Here is a 22,938-nt window from a genome sequence, read left to right as displayed (position 1 = left end):
CCATATCGTCCCCACGTGAAGGACCTCCTTAGGAGGAGGTCTGGTGTGAACCAGCTTGTCTCTCAAACTGGCAGCTCTTTTAAACGCAAAAAGTGGTTGTGGTAGGGAGTCTGCACCGGTATTTAAAATTCTCCAGTGTTTACGGACTATACGCTGAATGGCGTTGGATCTCGTGCTGAACGTGTTCACGAATGTGAGCCTGTCGTTCTTGGTCTTAGGAACAGGTGATTCCAATAATGCATCCCGGTTGTTGTTCGCTGCTCTCTTCATTGAGCGCCTAATCAATTTCTTCGGGTAGCTTCGTTGAGCAAGTTTTGATGCCAGGTCATCAGAGTGCTTGATCGAGTCTTCTTTGATGGTGCAGTTTCGCTGTACTCGCAAAAACTGTCCATACGGGAGGTTGTCGCGTAGCGATTTGGGATGGCAGCTGGTATATTGTAGCAAAGAATTGCGAGCCATGGGCTTTCTGTATAGCTCAGATTTCAATCCCTGTGGTGTGGCTGTAATCAACAGGTCTAGGAAGGCCAATGAGTGTTGGCTGTTCTCCAAAGTGAACCGTAGATATGTATTCTGCTCGTTGAGCCAGCTGTGGAACTCGTTGAGAGAGCGTTCATCACCACGCCAAATCACCAGTATATCATCGATATACCTCTTTCATGAGCATATCGATCCCAGAAAGGGGTTCCCATTGGTTAACACACAGTCCTGTTCAAACTTGTGCATGTACAAGTTCGCCAGGGACGGGGCAAAAACGCTGCCCATGCTTGTCCCAGACGTCTGTAGGTAAAACTGGCCCTCAAATTCAAAAAAGTTTTCCTTCATGGCTATCGTAGCCAGATCCATCACTAATGGGATGGGTGTTATTGACTCCCACGGTAGTTCGCCCAGCAGAGATTCAATGGCCTCTAATGTTTCATTCTGGGGGATGGAGGTATAAAGTGACTCCACGGGGGAATTATTTTGAGACGGACTGCTGCTGCCAGGACTCTGTGAGAAGCCCTCACGCTTCCTTGGAACCTTTATTTGGCTGTGCAACCTGCCCACCCGCCTCCCGCTGCCCGACCCCTGTGACATCTTGGGGTGAGGCCGCCAAGCGGAGCGCGGTGCTGGGGAGGGGAAAAAACTACACTGCCCACCATCCTTTGCGGCGCAACCTGCGTCATTCGCGCGCCAGGAGGCGTTTAAATTCACAGGCACCCCGGTCGAGTGGGGGAATTATTTTGAGACGGACTGCTGCTGCCAGGACTCTGTGAGAAGCCCTCACGCTTCCTTGGAACCTTTATTTGGCTGTGCAACCTGCCCACCCGCCTCCCGCTGCCCGACCCCTGTGACATCTTGGGGTGAGGCCGCCAAGCGGAGCGCGGTGCTGGGGAGGGGAAAAAACTACACTGCCCACCATCCTTTGCGGCGCAACCTGCGTCATTCGCGCGCCAGGAGGCGTTTAAATTCACAGGCACCCCGGTCGAGTGGGGGAATTATTTTGAGACGGACTGCTGCTGCCAGGACTCTGTGAGAAGCCCTCACGCTTCCTTGGAACCTTTATTTGGCTGTGCAACCTGCCCACCCGCCTCCCGCTGCCCGACCCCTGTGACATCTTGGGGTGAGGCCGCCAAGCGGAGCGCGGTGCTGGGGGGGGGAAAAAACTACACTGCCCACCATCCTTTGCGGCGCAACCTGCGTCATTCGCGCGCCAGGAGGCGTTTAAATTCACAGGCACCCCCGTCTCGCGGGACGCCGGGCGAAGCCCGGGCCAAGGGCGGGCCCGTTTCAGCCCGTTCCAGACTGTGAGAGACTGGACTGGGCCACGGTATTTGCGTTTTTTCTCTTGACCTTTTGTTTCGTAGTCTCTCTTTGCTAATAATTGCGGTAACTACACCTCCATCCTTGTTTACTGCGAGCCCAGTCTCTTAGCTCCCTTAATACTGCCTAGTCTGAAACGCATAGCGCTCGATCATGAATAGAGCTACCAGGAAGAGAAAGACAGAAAAAACTACTGATAAAATTACTGATATAACTGGTCCCATTGATTTATTCTTAAACAAGACCAATGCAGTTATCGATAATACCATTCAATTGATAGAACGAAGGGTGTCACATGAATTGGAGGCTGCTAGAAGAAGATCCTCTATGGGTCCTCTTGCTTCAGCACTAACTCCAATCCTTAAGGGGCCGATCATTCCCTTGTTGAATCAAGCAAGTGCACTAGTTCACACAGTTCCAAACACCGTGGACTTGTCTGCAACACAATTGTCATCAGGGTCTGATTCGGTGGATGACTTAGAAAAAACACCGGATTTACAACTCCTACACAACCAAGACACAGCTGTGGAACCTAATCCAACGGGTGAAAGGGAGGGCGCCATACCTAAGAGGCTAAGTAGCGGGTTGGTCATACAGGAGACTACATCTGCTCCATCAATTATTGTCAATCCCTGTAACCCGAATAAGAATAGTCATACTATTGTAGTTCAGCAAATCCATCCCTCCACCGATAGAGTGGTTCTTAACACGTTTCCACAGAACACTGAACCACCGGGGAATCTAGATGCAATAGGCGCTGTAGGTGGTATACATAAACCTTGTACCACATGTGTGTCACTGCATGATTTTCTCACAAACAGCTTGGGGGAATTGTTAAAATACCATCTGCAACCCTTGGAAAAAAGCATAAGGATTATTGAAAAACAACTTGCAAAACTAAATACTCCTGTATTTATTCAGAAGTCACTGGGCACCCTAGATATGGGGGAGGGGAAACCCAAAGAGCCAAGTAAATCGGCTCAACCGCTCACTTTATCAGCGGTGTGTCTAAAGCCCCTTGCACAAGACAGAGAAGCAAACCCCAAGACTAATAAGAGTGCCAGTTCAAACTCACAAAATACACCTAAACCCCCGACTGTAGAGGGGAAGGGTCAATCTGATATCATCAGCGGTAATGTGCAACCCACCCCGGCCCTTGTGGCCCTAAATACCCAGTTAGCTAATTTTAAGGAGACCTTACATTCATCACAAAAAACCCAGCCTCCCCAACCCCAGGGAAAAGAGAGAAAGGGTACTAGGTTTAGGCGCCCGTTTCATCTGCCACCTGAGGCTACCCCTTACACTGTTGTCCTAACAGGGGTGCCAGAATTGACAGATGGTTCGGACGAGCCCCCGTGGTCATTGAGGAACAAAGTTCTGCAATGGTTAAGTCAAAATAGACCTCTCCAGTCATTACACCACAGCAGAATAAATTCTGTGAGAAGAGTGTACTGGATTGGGGATACGAAAAAAAGCCTACAGGGTGACTGTGTTATAGTCAACTGCGACGATCCTGCCATGGTTGACTATATTTCATCTTGGCCAGCGCTCGAAAAAAGGGGGGGGATTGACGTACAGCGTCTTTCCTTCTTCTATCCACCTTTAAATATCCCCAATTATGCTGTCACAACTGGCTGGGACGAAGTGCAAGACTGGCCTTGGACGCAGGTGGGGCACTCCAATAGAAACAGGAATAGCAATAATTATTGGACCAGAGGCTGGGATTCTCGCCCCTGGTACCATAGTAGAGGAAACCCATATCCTGATTTCTGGAGGGGGGCTCCCACAAGGAACAGATACGACTGTTTAGATATGGTCGATTGACCAACAAAGGTCATTCCCGGGGTATCAGTAACCTCAACCCCCTCAATCAAGATCCATGATGTCCTTACTCAGGTAGAAAGTACTAATCCCGTGGCGTTAGAGAGTTTACAAGATCATGCTACGGGGGGTGGAAACCTGTCAGGCCTACACCTAACAGAACAACCTAGTATGCCATCAAAGGAGCGTGGACTTGGGTCCACAGCCGAAACTACCTGTATGTATGCACACCAATGTATAGCAGATAACATTCGAACTCATAATGAGTTTGGAACTCTGCCCGTGGGTATTGTTCCAGTAACTAGTCAGGAAGAATCGAGCCCACGTAACGAGGGAAAAAGTTTGCTAAAAATAACATCCTGGAATATTGCCGGGCTGGCTAAAAAAGCGCGGGACCTGTTATTCCTAACTTTCATGGAAAGGCAGGACATAATCTGCCTGCAGGAGTGCTGGGATTTAGATGAGACCCATATTGAGGGTTTTAGTACTTTCTACGTCCCTTCGATTCAGGGCACCCGAGGCAGAGGCTCGGGGGGACTGTGCATTTTCACCTCTAATCTCTGTAATATAGAAAAGAGTACTTATGAGGTTAGTGGACCGAAGGCAGGGGTAGGGAGCCTACTACAAGGTCTGTTTATTAAATTAAATGGGCGTTCTTTCTTTCTGATAAACATCTATAATAACGCGCCAAAAGTGGAGGTCAAAATCTTTATAGCGGAGTTGGACTCACTGCTAAAGAAAGGTGGGCAGGGGGCAGACTGCCTCCTCATAGCAGGGGATTTTAATTGCCACCTATGCCCCTATAGTCAAACAAAAAACTGTGGCATCTTTGACTTAAGGGGGGACCCGACCACGCACTTCGAACACTCCATAGTGGGCAACCTGCTAAATCAACTTATGCACGATTGGGATTTGGCCTTCGCCAATGAACTTTGTGAGCCATCTGTGGCATTTCAGACTACCTACTTTGGCCGTGGGGCAGGCACTGTAATCGACTTTATTTTAGTCTCGAACAGGAATCAGGGCTGGGTGGTGGGTTTTGATACGGAGGATCTAGCAATAAGCGATCATTTTCCTATCAGCACTTCCCTTAGCCTAGGGAAATTGGGAACCCAAAAAACAAGTACGATGAATATACTTCATGGTCGCTCAGTGGCGCTGGCCAGAAAAAACGGCTACGCCATTAAATGGGCAAAAATTGATCCCACAAACTTCCTGAAAGACTTGGTTCAGAAAGAAATGAGCCAGTTTGCCATTTGCTTAGAATCAAGCACCAACCCCGAGCAAATAATACAGGCGTATGACGGGATTACCGCCACAATAAACGCCAAGTTAATTAAAAAACAAAAGTCAGGGGAGGCAAAAAGATTACATGGCTGGTTCAATCGAGCCTGCACTAAAGCACATAAAGCCCTTTTACAGGCCTTAAAGACAGTCCCAAGGGATAGCGGCCGAGTTAAGGAGGCTAGGCAAGTATATAAGCAGACCCTACGAACTAGACAGATAGACCTCAAAAACGCAGCCTGGGAAGCCCTGATCAAGGCAAGTGCCCTAAGGGATAACACAATGTTCTGGAAAGAAATCAATGCCCCCTTCTTCTCAGACAGGAAGGAAGACTCCTTGGAAATAGGTATACCAGAAGATACCTGGGTTAACTATTTCACCTCCCTCTATAAGAAAGAATCACTTGCATCGTTCCAACAAGATGAGCTGGAGGCGGGGCGAGAGGTTCATTCACCGCTTCATAGAAATTTCCCACTAAATGTAATGTTTACCCCTGCAGATGTGGAACAAGCGATCTGCCAGAGTGCTAGTCTAAAGGCCCCTGGTCCTGATGGAGTTCCCATTGATCTGTTTAAGGGGAACGTGGATCTCTGGGCCCCCCTACTAGCAAATGTCTTGAACGCTTACACTAATTTAGGTTTCCCCAATACATGGCATGAAGCAATAGTCATCCCAATATTTAAAAAAGGGGACAGACAAGACCCAAAATGTTACCGTCCCATCTCCCTGCTAGACAACCTAATGAAAGTAGCAGGGAGGGTCCTCTTAACTAAATTACAAGCCTGATCCGAGAGTAAGGGGATACTCTCAAAATTCCAATATGGATTTAAGTCCGGTTTGGGAACCGTAGAGCAGGGTCTAAACCTGTCCCTCATAATGAATAAATATATTGGAGCAAAAAAAGGGAATCTTTTCCTAACATTCGTCGATTTAACCTCGGCGTTCGATTGCCTAGATCATGGAATGTTGTGGAAAACCCTGGCCATAATGGGGATAGACAAAAACATTTTAAGTTTCATTCAGGAGTTGTATAGAGACGCAGGCGCCACGGTGAGATTTGGTAAAAATGGCGAGCAAACCAGAAAATTTCCCATAGCAAAGGGTGTTCGCCAAGGCTGCATACTTGCGCCATTTCTATTCAACTTATATATTAACGAGGTAGCAGTATCGTTGATTGCTCTGGAGGTGGACTACCCTAAGATAAATGGTCTCTCAGTCCCACTATTGCTATACGCCGATGATGCGGTGATTATGGCCCGCACTCAGCGGGGACTCCAAAAGGCGCTAATGGGTTTTGCAACCTTCATGAGCTCTAGGGGCCTAAAAATAAATGTGGGGAAAACTTTTACGATGTCTTGTACCACCAGTAAAAAAGTTCCTGACTGCAAAACCTTTGTTAATGATTCAAAGATAGCTATGTCTAAAACGTTTTCTTATTTGGGCATCATTTTTAATAATAGGGGGACATGGTCCTCAGCGATCACCTCCCGGAACTTGGCCTTTGCACGCTCGATAGGGGCAGTTAAACAATTTGCTAAAAAACTCGGCGGGAAACCGGTAGACACACTACTTAAGATTTATGCAGCAAAATGGGTGTCTACAGCGGTTTATGGGGCGGGGATCTGGGGACTTGCGGATAGCTCACAAATACAAAGGGTGGAAAATGCTTTTTTGAGATATCTTTTAGCAGTCCCGCGCTCCACATCCACCACTATATGCCACAATGAACTTGATAGACCCCACATCAGTGATTTGATAAAGATAGCGCCAGTCATGTTATGGTACAAGATTTGGACATGTGAGGATACGACTTTCAATAGGGAAGTAATTTATGATTGCTTGGGGCAAGCCGAGGGCGCCAAGCAGCCATGGTTGGCATATGTGAAGAAATTTCTGAATTCTATCGACCAACCAGAGTTATTTTCAAACCCAACATCATGTGCCCTAATCTCAAAAAAATCATTAAAAAAGTCATGCCTTGGTTTACTGGAGGAGAGGAGATATTATCTGGATGGGCACAAGTCTACTATCGTAGCCCATCGTCAGATCCTCCATGATCATGGCCTTCATCCTTATTTGGCGCCAAATTTTTCATGTTATCACAGAATGCTTTTAGCACGAATGAGGATGGAATCTTTCTTTAGGTTAACAACGTTCCCTGCGCCAAATGATTGGTCCGGGAAACTGATAAAATGTCCGTGTGATGGAGTAGCCACCCAGTCTAACATACACTGTATCCTCTTCTGTCAGTATTATCAGTGGGGGAGGAAAAAATACCTGTTACCACTGTTAAAGTCATGGGGTTTGAGAAGTTGTAAATCTGCCCTTCATAGATTGTATTTGCTTCAAGATGAGCTTACCATTGTAGTGGTGATAACATTTTTGTCGTTCATTATAAAATGTAGAGGAACCATGAGAAATGATTAGGAGTATGAGGGTTTGTATGAGTATTATCTTGTGCCTAATAACATCATATAATACATAAATATGTTTATATTTACCTCAACTGTTCCATAAACTTAATGAATTTACCTTCCTATCAAATGAATTTTATGTAAAGTTTTTAATGGTTTTTAAGATTAGATTAATTGATAAGTGTAATGAAGTGCATATTTTTGTAGTGTCTTTTTTAAATCATCAAGTTTTATTGTTGTGTTTTGATTGTATTTTGTATTTATGCCCGCTTTTATGGTGTTTGTCAAATACCGAATAAAGCTATCTTTGAATCTTGAATCTTGAATCTTGACTCCACGTCGAAAGATACCAGGTGATCTGTCAGGATATTGAAATCCAGCTCTGGTAGCAATCTAAGTAGGTCCTTGGTGTCCTGCAGGTAGGTTGGCATCAATTTCACCATAGGCCTCAGAAAGAAATCAACAAATGTAGACAAAGGTTCTAATAATGACCCAATCCCCGAGATGATGGGTCTGCCCGGTGGTGGTCTCCTGGCCTTATGGATCTTAGGCAGGACATAGAAATATGGAGTGACAGGATGTTGAGTGGTCAGAAAGGCTGCTTCTTTGGTCGTAATCCATCCTTCTGCCAGTGCCTCTTCCACAATATGCCCAATGATTGTTTTCAGTCTAGGTGTGGGGTCAGTCGTTAGAAGCTGGTAGGAGCGTGTGTCTCCCAACTGGTGTAAACACTCCTCTCTGTAGGTGGATGTATCCAGAAGGACTGTCGCACCTCCCTTGTCGGCTGACTTGATAGTGATGGAGCGATCATTAGCCAACTCTTTAAGGGCTTCTTGTTCCAGTTTTGAAATGTTCATGAAGGGATTATGAGATTGTCGGAACAGTTCTTGTATGTCATGTTGTACGGCTTCTTCGAAGGTGACTACCTTAGCGGGAACCATGGCTGTGTGGGGACTGAAACTGGACGGTTTCTTAAGTCCTGTATTCTCAAGGAGGGTATCCACTGGTTCTGCTTTAGAGAAAAAGAAATGTAATCTTACTTTGCGGAAGAATTTCGACATCTCAATCTGTGTCGAAAAGGGGTCGCCTGTGTTAGTGCTCACAAAGCCTAGGCCTCGGTTCAGTACCTTTTCTTCCATAGGTGTTAAATTACGTGAACTAAGATTCACTACGAGGCTGGACCCGTGCTCTGGCCCGCTTGATCCTGTGGGATCTGTTTGCCGCTCCGTAGTCCCATTGCCTGTGGGGGGACGTTCCATTGTACTTGTCCTTGTCCTTGTGCTGTCCGGCGTCGTCCACGCGACCTCCCTCGGCCAAACCCTAAAAAAGGCATGTTGGGACCAGGATAGTATGGTCCGGGTCCGAAGGGTCCCATTTGTTGGGGTATCTGGGGCGGCCCTTGCATCCAGGGATTGGGTGGCCACCAAGGGTTGAATTGGCCTTGATTGTAGTTCTGTCCTCCTCTCTGTTTCCACTGACCTCTTCCTCTAGGCTTCGTCATTTGATTACCTTGATTAGAGGAGTCAGAGTCACTAGAGTTCTCGGATGCGGATGTCCCATATGTCGAGCCACCAGTTCTTCCATTACGATTGTATGGCGTCGGCACATAATTTGCGCTAGTGTAGGGATAGATTTTCTCCTTAGAGAACTTATCCAAGTCCTTCTTGCATTTCTCTAGTTTGGAGAAAAGGATGTTGTCTTTGAAATCCTTGTTAGTCTTGTTATTTTCATCCTGTTTCATCAATCATGAAGCTGCGGACAAAATCATGATTGAGATCCAACTGTTAGAAAGCCAAATTAAAACTACCATAACTGGCAAACTGTTTACTAAACAACAGGATGAAAATAACAAGACTAACAAGGATTTCAAAGACAACATCCTTTTCTCCAAACTAGAGAAATGCAAGAAGGACTTGGATAAGTTCTCTAAGGAGAAAATCTATCCCTACACTAGCGCAAATTATGTGCCGACGCCATACAATCGTAATGGAAGAACTGGTGGCTCGACATATGGGACATCCGCATCCGAGAACTCTAGTGACTCTGACTCCTCTAATCAAGGTAATCAAATGACGAAGCCTAGAGGAAGAGGTCAGTGGAAACAGAGAGGAGGACAGAACTACAATCAAGGCCAATTCAACCCTTGGTGGCCACCCAATCCCTGGATGCAAGGGCCGCCCCAGATACCCCAACAAATGGGACCCTTCGGACCCGGACCATACTATCCTGGTCCCAACATGCCTTTTTTAGGGTTTGGCCGAGGGAGGTCGCGTGGACGACGCCGGACAGCACAAGGACAAGGACAAGTACAATGGAACGTCCCCCCACAGGCGATGGGACTACGGAGCGGCAAACAGATCCCACAGGATCAAGCGGGCCAGAGCACGGGTCCAGCCTCGTAGTGAATCTTAGTTCACGTAATTTAACACCTATGGAAGAAAAGGTACTGAACCGAGGCCTAGGCTTTGTGAGCACTAACACAGGCGACCCCTTTTCGACACAGATTGAGATGTCGAAATTCTTCCGCAAAGTAAGATTACATTTCTTTTTCTCTAAAGCAGAACCAGTGGATACCCTCCTTGAGAATACAGGACTTAAGAAACCGTCCAGTTTCAGTCCCCACACAGCCATGGTTCCCGCTAAGGTAGTCACCTTCGAAGAAGCCGTACAACATGACATACAAGAACTGTTCAGACAATCTCATAATCCCTTCATGAACATTTCAAAACTGGAACAAGAAGCCCTTAAAGAGTTGGCTAATGATCGCTCCATCACTATCAAGTCAGCCGACAAGGGAGGTGCGACAGTCCTTCTGGATACATCCACCTACAGAGAGGAGTGTTTACACCAGTTGGGAGACACACGCTCCTACCAGCTTCTAACGACTGACCCCACGCCTAGACTGAAAACAATCATTGGGCATATTGTGGAAGAGGCACTGGCAGAAGGATGGATTACGACCAAAGAAGCAGCCTTTCTGACCACTCAACATCCTGTCACTCCATATTTCTATGTCCTGCCTAAGATCCATAAGGCCAGGAGACCACCACCGGGCAGACCCATCATCTCGGGGATTGGGTCATTATTAGAACCTTTGTCTACATTTGTTGATTTCTTTCTGAGGCCTATGGTGAAATTGATGCCAACCTACCTGCAGGACACCAAGGACCTACTTAGATTGCTACCAGAGCTGGATTTCAATATCCTGACAGATCACCTGGTATCTTTCGACGTGGAGTCACTTTATACCTCCATCCCCCAGAATGAAACATTAGAGGCCATTGAATCTCTGCTTGGCGAACTACCGTGGGAGTCAATAACACCCATCCCATTAGTGATGGATCTGGCTACGATAGCCATGAAGGAAAACTTTTTTGAATTTGAGGGCCAGTTTTACCTACAAACGTCTGGGACAAGCATGGGCAGTGTTTTTGCCCCGTCCCTGGCGAACTTGTACATGCACAAGTTTGAACAGGACTGTGTGTTAACCAATGGGAACCCCTTTCTGGGATCGATATGCTCATGGAAGAGGTATATCGATGATATACTGGTGATTTGGCGTGGTGATGAACGCTCTCTCAACGAGTTCCACAGCTGGCTCAACGAGCAGAATACATATCTACGGTTCACTTTGGAGAACAGCCAACACTCATTGGCCTTCCTAGACCTGTTGATTACAGCCACACCACAGGGATTGAAATCTGAGCTATACAGAAAGCCCATGGCTCGCAATTCTTTGCTACAATATACCAGCTGCCATCCCAAATCGCTACGCGACAACCTCCCGTATGGACAGTTTTTGCGAGTACAGCGAAACTGCTCCATCAAAGAAGACTCGATCAAGCACTCTGATGACCTGGCATCAAAACTTGCTCAACGAAGCTACCCGAAGAAATTGATTAGGCGCTCAATGAAGAGAGCAGCGAACAACAACCGGGATGCATTATTGGAACCACCTGTTCCTAAGACCAAGAACGACAGGCTCACATTCGTGAACACGTTCAGCACGAGATCCAACGCCATTCAGCGTATAGTCCGTAAACACTGGAGAATTTTAAATACCGGTGCAGACTCCCTACCACAACCACTTTTTGCGTTTAAAAGAGCTGCCAGTTTGAGAGACAAGCTGGTTCACACCAGACCTCCTCCTAAGGAGGTCCTTCACGTGGGGACGATATGGAACATGCCACCCTTGACGGGGCACCATCCGTGCGGGAACTGCGCAGCATGTCCACAGACCAGAAAGACCACCTCTGTTGATATAGGGACGAATCGTCCATGGGAACAAAAGAGGTTCACTAATTGCAACAGCAAGAATCTGATCTATCTCATCACCTGCCCATGCGCACTTAGGTATGTCGGGATGACCACCCGAAAGATCAGAATAAGAATCTCAGAACACAAGAGCACAATAAGGTGTAAGAAACAAGCTACAAGACTGACGAATCATTTTATCCTAGTTGGGCACGGACCAACAGAGTTTGAGTGGACTGTGCTAGAACAACCTAATATTCCAACTCACATCACGGACATCTCAAGATACCTGTTTAAAATCGAGCAGAAATGGGTGTACAAGCTCAACAGTGATAAGGGCGGGTTAAACGAAGATATCCCGTGGATGACACTGTAGGATCATTCGTTGATCTCATCATTCAATGTCTGCATGTACACTTGAGAGGCTATTGCGATTGGCCACCGGCCACTATCCTGAGGTCAGTCCTATCTAATGAGGTATGGACCATTCATTTCCACAACACCTATTCAGGCCACACAGCCGGATTACTGTCTGGCTTGTAAATATGCTTATGAACTGGTGAGTTCTGTACCATTAACAAACACATTATTCACCATACCGGTTCACAGCATCCCTGAATATGAACCTGGTGGCTACATGAGGTTGTTTGAATATTTGACACCCTGAGACTAGAAATCTATTTACCGCGGGCGGCTTGACTTCTGTTGTCACCGCGTTGCATTTGACAGGCTCATGATTAGCGGCATTAAAAATAAACGCGACCGCGCAATGCGTGCGAAACTACATTTCCCATGGGCTTATGTAGTTCTGACCTGCCTAGCGTGAGCGGGACCACATTTCCCGTCAGTCTTTGCAATTCTTGTAGTTCTTTGAGCCGCGCGCGTGTCCTATCGCGCAGGCTCAGAAACAATAAGGAAGTGCACGGCGCCCCCCGCAGCACCTCCCCAAACAGCCCGGACGGCTGTCTGAAGAACCGACGGAGAGGTGAGGCGGCAGGAGGGGCTTTAGTTAACTCATTAACTCTTTGCTTACAATTGAAAGCGTGATAGACGCTGTTTGCAGATATGGGTGGACGGCGCCTGTAGACACAGCGCGACCGATCTGGGGTTAACAGTTTGTGTGTACCTCCGTGTCAATGTTTATAGACCATCTAAGCATCATGAGGGGTTTTACTTAACTCTTCACTCGCTATGAAATGCGCTACAGTGGTTAGACCGCGCTTGTTGACACAGCGCGATCTATCAGAAAAAACAGATAATATTTATTTCACTGTGTTAATGAATATTGACCATCAAAGCATTTAGACCCTTGGTGCTTTCGGCCACATCACTACCTATTGGTATACAAGCAATGTGTGGCATTATTGATCGGCACCTCAGGGCGTCTTTTTAAATGCTAAGGGCTTTGACTTGCATCTTGATGGGGGTGCTGCTCGGCATTCAACAGGGAGCTACGCTAGAGACATTATGGTGATCTATCCCGAATGCTTAAAATATGCTTAACAATACGCTCTAAATTATGTCGCATAATATGCCATCTTCATGAACAATGATAAGACAATTGACCCCTACTGGGTGCTGTTTGGCATCCTATAGGTGGTGATTCTGCACCTGCCTGACACTGTCTTTTTACACTGACTTTTGTATATATATTTTTTTGCACTATAGAGCGGTGCTTCATTTTCCTGAGCTGTTTGCCAGGTGAGGTGAGGCCATTCCCCTTACAAATTAAGGTGAGACTTTGATCACGCTGACAAGGTTATACACACTAGGATCATTTGACCCAGATGTAGTATCTGAATAATTTGTTTAATAATGTGTGCATAGCATGAACTAACATAAGTGCTGTGAATGTTTGTGTTTTCATTACATGTGGATTCGCTGGCTTTGGCATAAAATGGACACTCACAGGAGGATAATGGAAGTGTACAGGTGACACTTTTTTTCGTTCACAAATGTCCTGTTTTTCACATTCACTTGTTTAGCAGTAGCAATTAAGTTTATGGGTCCTGAGGAAGCGGATGGTATAATGACTGACCAGGTACCGCAGAAACATGTCGACCAGATAGCCCAGTCAGAAGGTATTTGCTTGAACCACCTGACTTTTTTGCACTATTGTTTTTAAACTTGGAGGTGCATGACTCCAGAATAAAGTAATAATTGTATGCACCATCCAATCTTACACTTATAATTTTTATCACACTCATTTTTTTGTGCACTGCTCAGAGTTACGATTAAATCTCATTTACCAGACATCCACCCATCACTCTGTATCCCCAATACACATCTATGGAGATAGAGTGGTGGTGAAACTACTGTGGAGTAGACCAAATGATGTACTGGGTGCCTAAAATCGCGTAACTGATGGACATTTTTCACAGTGGTTAACTGTCCAGTCTGTCTTCTATCATTTCAGTAGTAGCAGACACATAGCCAGCAATATTTAGCATGTCTTGACCTAACTATAACTACCTACTGGCGAGTGCCAGTAGATAATATATACGTACTGGCACTAGCAAGGAGGTATTTATAGTTTGGACCATGTTTCCATAGGAAAAGCATTTTTTGACTTGCCTTTAACTTTGGCCCTGTTTGAAGAATCTTCATGAAATTTCCTCAAAAAATGTCCCAGTGATTCTTGAAAAAAAAGTGAATTAGTAGAATGGTAGGGGTATAGAGTGGGACATTTATTAAGTAATAATTAAATAACAATTATTTTTTAATTGGTAATTAATTATTAAATTGTATATTCATTATGTAAATTGTTTAACTATTTTTGTTTTTTAGATATACATTTTTATACTAATTGTTATAGTTTATAGTAACGGTTTTATATTTTTTAATCAATGATTGGGGATATTCAAATATGTAGTGTGTTTGAAGTGAAGTACGTTCCCTAATGTTGCTCAGAATGAAGTTGGACTAGTAAATTTTATTCCTCTGAAGTCAAACGCTTTTCCTACTCTTGCACAGACTGGAGTGGGAATAGTAAATTGAATCTCTTTGAAGTTTAATGCTTCCCTACTCTTGCACAGACCGGAGGGGTAATACTAAATCTTACCCCTCAGAAGACCAATGCTTACCCTACTGTTCTACAGACTGGAGTGGGAAAGGTAAATCTTTCCTCCCTCTGAAGTGCAACGGTTTCCCTCCTATTGCACAGGCTGGAGTGAGAATAGTACATATAACCCATCCAAAGTCCAACAATTAACTTACTGTAGCACAGAGTGGAGTCAGAATAGTAAATCTTACCCCTCTGAAGTCCAATGCTTTCCCTACTGTTGCTCAATCTGGAGGGGGTATAGTAAATATAACCCCTCTGAACTCCAACACTTTCCCTATAGTAGCACAGAGTGGAGTGAGGATATCAAATCTTACCCCTACGAAATCCAATGCTTTCCCTCCTGTTGTACAGACTGTAGTTGGAATAGTAAATTTAACCTCTCCGAAGTCCAACACTTTCCCTACTATTGTACAGACTGGAGTGGGAATAGTACATTAGTGATATTTAGTTTATTGTCTGAATTAATTGATATATTTTTGTCACTGAATTCTTTATATTTATTATGGTTTTATTGGGTATGTATGTTATATATATTTGTATATATACATACATTTTAAATATAGAAAATATGTAAGATAAATAATCGTATTAGGTTATACTATATACTTTATATGAACACAAACCCCCATATATATGTAGGTATATATATATATATATATATATATATATATATATATATATATATATATATATATATATATATATATATATATATATATATATATATATATATATATATATATGTATATCCATACTACTATTATAAAGAGAGAACTCTCACCTTTGAGCCAGGTAAACTCGGGAACCACAGCGCCAATCTACACACCCGATACATCCTTGAAAATGTCAGGGTGTGCAGATGGACATAGGCTACATAAAATTAAAAAAAAACGTAAATTAAAAAAATTAACTTTCAAAACAAAGTAGTCCCCTGAAAGAAGCGCCGGCCGCGACGTAGCGCTGGCCGCGACGCGCTGCCCGCGACGTGCGTGATGACGGGACATGGAGCGGCGGTGATGTGAGGAGCAGCGGATCAGGTAAGGCATTTACAAACACGGAAAATGTCGAGGCAGGGGCGGGATCGGGGGCTGGAGGGGGGCGGGAGGTGGTCCGTGTCAGTGAACGTGTCCGTGTTCTGATGGCAAGAAGGAGAAGGAGGAGTCCCGCCAGCTGCAGCACTTCGAGCGTAGGGGAGCGGAGCAGACCTGACCGGCTGAGGGCTGAGGGCGGCCGAGAACGGAGTCGGAGCAGGGTGGAGGAGCAATCTGCCAGCGCAGGGGGTCGGGGCTGCGGGGGTCGTGAGGTACATCACACCTACCTCTGCTCGCTCCACCACATGCTGCCCCCAGCCCCCTTCTGCCCCGGCCAAAAAATGCAGCCCCCAGCCCCCTTCTGCCCCAGGCGACGCTGGGGCGGGCTGCTAGTATATATATTTATATATATATATATATATATATATATATATATATATATATATATATATATATATATATATATATATATATATATATATATATGAATATATATATATATATATATATATATATATATATATATATATATAAATATATACATACACACACACACACATATATATATATATATATATATATACATGTATATACGAATAACAACGCAAGGATTTGTAAATAAAATGGGCCTTATTTTCCTTGTGTACATATACAGTAGGAAAAAGGCACGTATGTTCTGTGCGTTCTGCTTTTTGAATAAAGAACTGAAAACTTGAAATCTGCCCACGTGAGTGCGGCCTTTCCTTCCTTCCTTGGGGGTGAGGAAAACTCTGAGGGGATTTGTTACGCGGAGCCACCGCCGCGGTATCGGGTCCGCACCCACTCCGGAGCGCTCGAGGCGACCGTTGGTGGATCTGGAGCTTTAATCTGCAGCGAGAGCACCGCTACGTGTGGAGAACAAACATCCCAGATCGCGGAACGACGCCAGGCTGGTGAGTTTGCCGGCGCGCCTGCCTGCCGCCGAGCGATCAGCGAAAGCCGAATATAATGACGTATTGGGGCCCATCGGGAGACGGGGAGGGGAAGAACCGACCGGACACAGGTATATAGTGTGTTAAAGGCCGCTTTATTGGAAACAGGTGCATCCTGAACATACCCCAAACCTTGGCCTTTGCCGCACAAAACTAGGCCTAACTAAATAAACACATATCTGCCAATCCCCCCACCCCCACCCCTAAACATTTCCCCAAACAACCTCATAAACCTCTTTATTATGTACACAAACGCCTGGCTCAATGTTTTATAACCTCTGCCCTATGTACACTCCCTCCCTTCTAACCAGTAAAGTTCCTTCCTCCTATCCTACCCCCCCCATTATAACTAGAGAAAGCGCCAACCTCGAGAACACAACCCCAGCACCTGCTCCTAGCGACACACTCTTTACCCTACCACAGAACACACCTGTAACCAACAAAAACCCTTTACTATCCACCCCTTAATCCTATCCCTTCACCACAGGGAGGGTGGGAGGGACAAAAAACTCCTAACCTAGACCGGCTGCTGTGTCACTGTCCCAACTAATGGTGACAAGTGACCTAAAATGGCCGCTTAAGTATCCCCCTAGCCCAAAAGGAGCCCAACAGACTGCCACCCAGCCCAACCAGCCCAAAAAGCCCTTCCTGTGTCCTGCCTCCTTGTACCCCTCCCCTTCCTCCCGGAGCCCCAAAATCCCCGGGGGGGCGAGCCTCCCTCCGGTCGGCCACCCCCCGCAAAGCCCCATTGGGGCCCATCGGGAGACGGGGAGGGGAAGAACCGACCGGACACAGGTATATAGTGTGTTAAAGGCCGCTTTATTGGAAACAGGTGCATCCTGAACATACCCCAAACCTTGGCCTTTGCCGCACAAAACTAGGCCTAACTAAATAAACACATATCTGCCAATCCCCCCACCCCCACCCCTAAACATTTCCCCAAACAACCTCATAAACCTCTTTATTATGTACACAAACGCCTGGCTCAATGTTTTATAACCTCTGCCCTATGTACACTCCCTCCCTTCTAACCAGTAAAGTTCCTTCCTCCTATCCTACCCCCCCCATTATAACTAGAGAAAGCGCCACTCGAAAGCCTTTACTACTTTCGACCCCCCCTCCTAGGACCTCTGCACCTTCGGATACCGTCTGACCCCTATCGCCCTGTCTACCGCCTCCTTCAACTGTACTACATAAAGTTCCATCCCGTACCTGGACAAATGCACCCCATCCTCTAAGAAGAAATATATGGCCCCATACTTTAACTCCGGATGTTCCATTCTGCCCAATCCCTCCTTCTCGCAAAAGGTCCTCATCTCTCTGTTGATCTTCCTCCTAGTTCTATCAATCGCCCCAGGTCTCACAGCCCCCCTCCAGCATCTCCTCGGAATGAACTCTGACCAGATAATGTGACACCCTGCCCACTGTCTCTTGATCTCCAACAGATCCCTCCGCATCTGCTTCACCAAAGCCAAACCCTTACATTGCACCAGGTCGTTCTCACCCAGATGTACCACTAAAACATCCGGGCACACCCCACTCCGAACAATGTTATTTAACACCGGCACCAACTCGTGCCAACGCATACCCCCTTTTCCTCTCCAATGGCACCTAAACAACTGTTCGTCTAGTTCCAGGTTCAGATTCTTGCATTTCTCCCATTCGGCCTTTTCCGCTCTTTTAACAAAAGAATGTCCCACCACATAAATGGACACTGCCGCCACCGTAGGCCCCGCCACTGCACCTGAAAAGAGACACATGTAAGTACCAAGTCCGCACCCCTTCTCATTCCACCGCCACCCCTCGCAACCGGACGTACGTCTTAAAACAATCCGATTTCCAGCGCCCCAACCGCTTAATGTCCTCCTTCCCCCAACCCCGGCGCGCCGCCTCCGTCGCCGCCCCGATGCGGAAGGAATGTGTCCCGAAGTCTTTTGGATCCTCACCCATGGACCGCAGGGCGTGCCGCAGGACCCATAACAACTGCGCGGCCGTCACACGTCCCGCCTCACCCCTGTCAAAAACCTCCGTACCCGCCTCTGTTCCCCCGGCCGCTAACCGCCGTCCCCACTCCACTGGACACACCGCCTCCTTGTCCCCTGGCCCCAGTACCACCCACGTGCCCCTCTCCCTTTGATCGGTTTTGGAACGTCGCAGCCGCACGGCAACCTCCCTGCCCCTGAACTCCACGTCCCCCCACCTGACGCCCGCCTGCCCCTTCAAACCCACCAGCTCTGATACCCTAAAGGCCCCGAAGTACAACCACGACATCAATGTGGAAAACCGCACCGCCTCTTCCTGATCTCTACATACCACCGGCATTCGATTCAACAATCCCTCCAGCATCGCCTCCGTAATAGGCCGTCTCTGCCGCACCCGGGCCCCTTTCTCTCTCTCCCAACCTTCCAAAAGACGCCCTCCCAATTCCCCCGCCGAGGGAGCATAGCCCCACCAAAGTTTACCCATAAACGCCACTCCCGCCAGTTTGCCCGCAATAGTCACTCTCGCCAAACCTCTGTCCATCAATCCCAACATGAATTGCACCACCTGTTCCTCCCGACGCCACTTGTCCCGCTGCCTTACCGCGCCAAAACGCAGAAACTCCAACCAGGCCTGTTCATAACTCTTCCACGTAGACACCGCCACAGATGACCTCACCAATCGAACGACCCGCGCTCTCCCACTAACCACATCTCCTCCGGCACCTTCGTCTTGACCGCCTCCGCCTCCGTGGCTAGCCCATGGAATCTCCGCCACTGTTGACGAGACAAAGCATCAGCAATGTCATTGTCCACTCCTGGCACATGTTGTGCTCGAAACAAGATATTGTTCTCCAGGCACCTCAACACAAACACGCGCATCAACTTCAGCACCTGAGGTTCTCTCGCAGACTGCCGGTTCACTACCTGCACCACCGACATATTGTCCACCTTGAACAACACGCGCCTATGCGCCAACTCGCGCGCCCACACAGTCACAGCCACCACCAGCGGGAACAACTCCAAAAAAGCAATGCTTCTCCCCCCCGCTTGCCATCGCTCCGGCCACTGTTCCGCGCACCACCGACCCGCCCAGTAGAGTCCAAAACCGCCGACTCCCGCCGCGTCCGACGACATTGTCACGTCCCACTCCCACTCCTCCGGCGGCGCCATGGGAACACCGTTGAACCTCTCCAAGAAAGCCAACCACATGCACAGATCCTCTCGCGCGCCCGCCGGCAACCGTACGTGGTGATGAGGCATCGACAGCCCAGACAACGCCAATCCCAACCGTCGACAAAAAGTCCGCCCCGCCCGCACCACTCGGCACGCGAAATTCAGGTGCCCCAGCAAAACCTGTACCTCTCGCACCAACACCTTCCTTTTTGCCAACATGTCCCTCACCAGAACTACCATTGCCGACCTCTTGTCCTCCGGCAGGCGTGCTTCCATGGCCGCTGAGTCGAGCTCTATCCCGAGGAACGACAGCACCGTGCTGGGCCCTTGAGTCTTCTCTGGCGCCAAAGGCACCCCCAAATACTTCATTAAGTCCATAAAACTACACAGCTGCTGCTGGCAGTCCGTTGAACCAGGGGTACCCACCAGGAAGAAATCGTCCAGATAATGCGTAATCGCCTCAGAGCCTGTGCGCCAGGAAAAAGCCCACTGCAAGAAGGAACTGAATCGCTCGAACAAGGCACATGACACAGAGCACCCCATCGGAAGCGCTCAATCCACGAAAATCAACCCGTCCAGCTGTATTCCCAGCAACTGATGATCCTCCGGGTGAACCGGCAGCAACCTGAACGCCGACTTCACATCGCATTTTGCCATGAGCGCCCCTCGTCCCGCCGTCGTCACCAGTTTTCTCGCAACGTCCACGGACGAGTAGGACACCGACGCCAAGTCTGCCGATATAAAATCGTTCACCGACGCGCCCTCCGGCCACGAGAGATGTTGAATCAAGCGGAATTGACCCTGCTCTTTCTTCGGGACCACACCAATGGGCGAAATGATCAGATCCTCCAAAGGTGCCACCACAAAAGGTCCCGCCATCCTCCCCTCTCTCACCTCTTTAAAAAGCTTCTCCCGGACGATGCCCTTGTGCGCGTTCACAGACTTCAGGTTCTCCGCCCAACGAGCAATCCGCGGACCCTCGTACCCCAACCGGAAACCCTCCCTGAAACCTCGACGCAGCACCGACGCATCATCCGCCCGCGGATACACCTCCAAGAGTGGTTCCAACCGATCCAGCCTAACCGGAGTATGAGCCTTTTCCCAAGGTACTCGCCCCCCCTCTACCCCCCCTCTCCCCCTGCCGGGTCCGGGAGCCGGGAATTGACCCTGTGAGGGGCCTCCCCAAAGCCCCCAGCAGCGCGATTCGGGATGTCTTTTACCACACGAGGAGCACTCGTGCCTAAACTTGCACGTCTGCCGGAGACAGGAACCCCTGTTAAAGTCCCAACAGGGCCCCCCGCTCTGGAAGCTCCCGGCTCCCCCCGGCCCCACCCCCCCACGGGTGGGGCGAGCCGAAAAGGGCGTGGAAGTCAGTGGCAAACCACTGGCCGTGTAAATCGTGCGGCCAAATTTCGCCCCACTCATTGTCTGCTGGTAAAGGTCCGCATCCAACTCCCCCCACTTCGCCTCCGGGTCCGACGCCATACGCGCCCGAAACTCTTCATCGTAATGCGACCACGCATTGCCACCGTAAGTCACTTGCGCCCTCCGTACCACGTCCATGTACTTGAAAAGCGCCACCGCCCGGTCAGGATACTTCTCGCAATAAACGCTCGCATAGATTAAGAATGCCGCAGACCAGTTCTCAATAGTGACCGGCACCCTCGGCCGCCGTGCCAATTCCTGTTCCTCCTCCTTCGACCCTTCTTTTGCCATCAACTCCCTGTGTAGTAACCTAAATATCTCAACATACTCCCCCTTCCAAATCTTTTCCCTGGTCGCCAAAGACAAATGCGCCCCCAACGGCTTCGCCACTCCCATGTACGGCAATTTCTTCACCAGAACGTCGCAGCTCTCTTTCCCCCCGACACTCGACGCAGCCGCTCCACCTGACCCCCCGGCCGTCCCCGCGATCCCCGCCGCCGCGCCCGCAACCGGGCCCTCGCCGCTCCCCGTCGCTCCACCACTCGCCGCCACTAACGCACCGGATGACTCGCCCGACCCCGCCGAGCCGCAACTCGCTTCAGTACACACGCCGGCATCCATCACATACCTACCCTTCACCAGTCTCACCGTATCCCCACCCTCCGCATCCGTCCCCACTGACACGTGGTGTCCTCCAACACCACTACCCCCCGCCTTGCCTCCTTGAGGCGTGCCCAAGCCACTCCCCGACCCCGTACTGGTCTTACCTGGCGTCAAGGCTGGCGTCCTCACCGGATCCCGCCGCCTAACCAGATCCACAGGGGGGGCCGTCACTCGCGGCACCACTTGCCGGGGGCATTCCTGCAAAACACTGGCAACAACATTACAAACCTCCCCGTCCTCCCGCAACTCCCCGTCTTCCTCCGACTCCAACTCCGCACTCACTGCTTCCGCCACAATCCTACCAGGAGACACCCTACTCAACCCTGCTCTGGCCCTACACTCCGTCATCAAGGCCCCCAGATCTACACTCACTCTCCGTCTACCCTCATGTTGGTAAGCAGAAGAAACCGTTGCCTCGTTGCTCCATCCCCGTCCCCCGGCGGCCGGATCGACCCATCGGGAGGGGGGCGCTGGAGATCTGCTTTCCGTCCATCTTCGCTCCGACCACCCCAGGTCCCTCGTTGGAGCGCGACCGCCCGTACTAGGCAGAGCCGGCCCATCCACTCGGCGGGGTGGAGCCGCATGCTGCTCACCCGAGCCCCTCCCCCACTGCTCCTGCCAAGAGAAAAACGGGGAAGTCCAGCAAGCCGGGGCATAACCATCACCACTACCTTCCCAACCGCCTCTCCCCCCTGTCGCAGAATGTCCGCCCCTCCACGCCGGGCGACCCCCCCACCCACTCTCCCCCCACCCCCAGCTTCCCACCCCACCCGGGCCGCCCCACTGTCCTCCCCCCACATCCCCCCACCCACCCCACCCACGCAAATCCCCCCTGCTGCTCCCTCCCGCACCCTCAAAACTATACGCACCCCCGCTACGTCCCCCAAAAAACCTCTCCCCACCCCCTTCCTCCCCCACCCCCCGGCGCATCCCCCAACCCCCCACCTGCACCCTCCTACCCCCTCGCGCACCCCCTCCCCCCAGCACCCCCCGACCCCCACCCAGGGATACCAATCCACCACCTATCGGGTTGTCCTGCTCCTCCTCATCGTCCAC

General features: G+C 49.0%; 1 protein-coding gene across 1 annotated transcript; it reads right to left on the bottom strand.

Moving 5' to 3' along the window:
- Window positions 1-17,234: 17,234 nt before the first annotated feature.
- On the bottom strand, window positions 17,235-22,577 carry LOC144807798 (uncharacterized). Its single transcript, XM_078673448.1, has 2 exons — window positions 21,987-22,577; window positions 17,235-19,395 (listed from the first exon to the last, which is right to left on the bottom strand). The coding sequence occupies exons 1-2, from the start codon at window positions 22,228-22,230 to the stop codon at window positions 18,425-18,427; spliced, it is 1,215 nt and encodes a 404-aa protein (XP_078529574.1). The 5' UTR covers window positions 22,231-22,577; the 3' UTR covers window positions 17,235-18,424.
- Window positions 22,578-22,938: the final 361 nt, after the last annotated feature.

This window comes from Lissotriton helveticus, chromosome 1_2, assembly GCF_964261635.1.
Source record: "Lissotriton helveticus chromosome 1_2, aLisHel1.1, whole genome shotgun sequence".
Taxonomy (NCBI): domain Eukaryota; kingdom Metazoa; phylum Chordata; class Amphibia; order Caudata; family Salamandridae; genus Lissotriton; species Lissotriton helveticus.
Note: the sequence above shows the minus strand (reverse complement) of the source record. Positions and strands in the feature narration are given on the sequence as shown.

Excerpts from the sequence above, each read along its gene's own strand:
- LOC144807798 (XM_078673448.1), bottom strand. The coding sequence starts at position 22,230 with ATGACGGAGTGTAGGGCCAGAGCAGGGTTGAGTAGGGTGTCTCCTGGT. Across the intron at positions 19,396-21,986 it reads GACGCCAGCCTTGACGCCAG|TGGCGGAGATTCCATGGGCT; the intron begins GTAAGACCAGTA and ends TCTCGTCAACAG.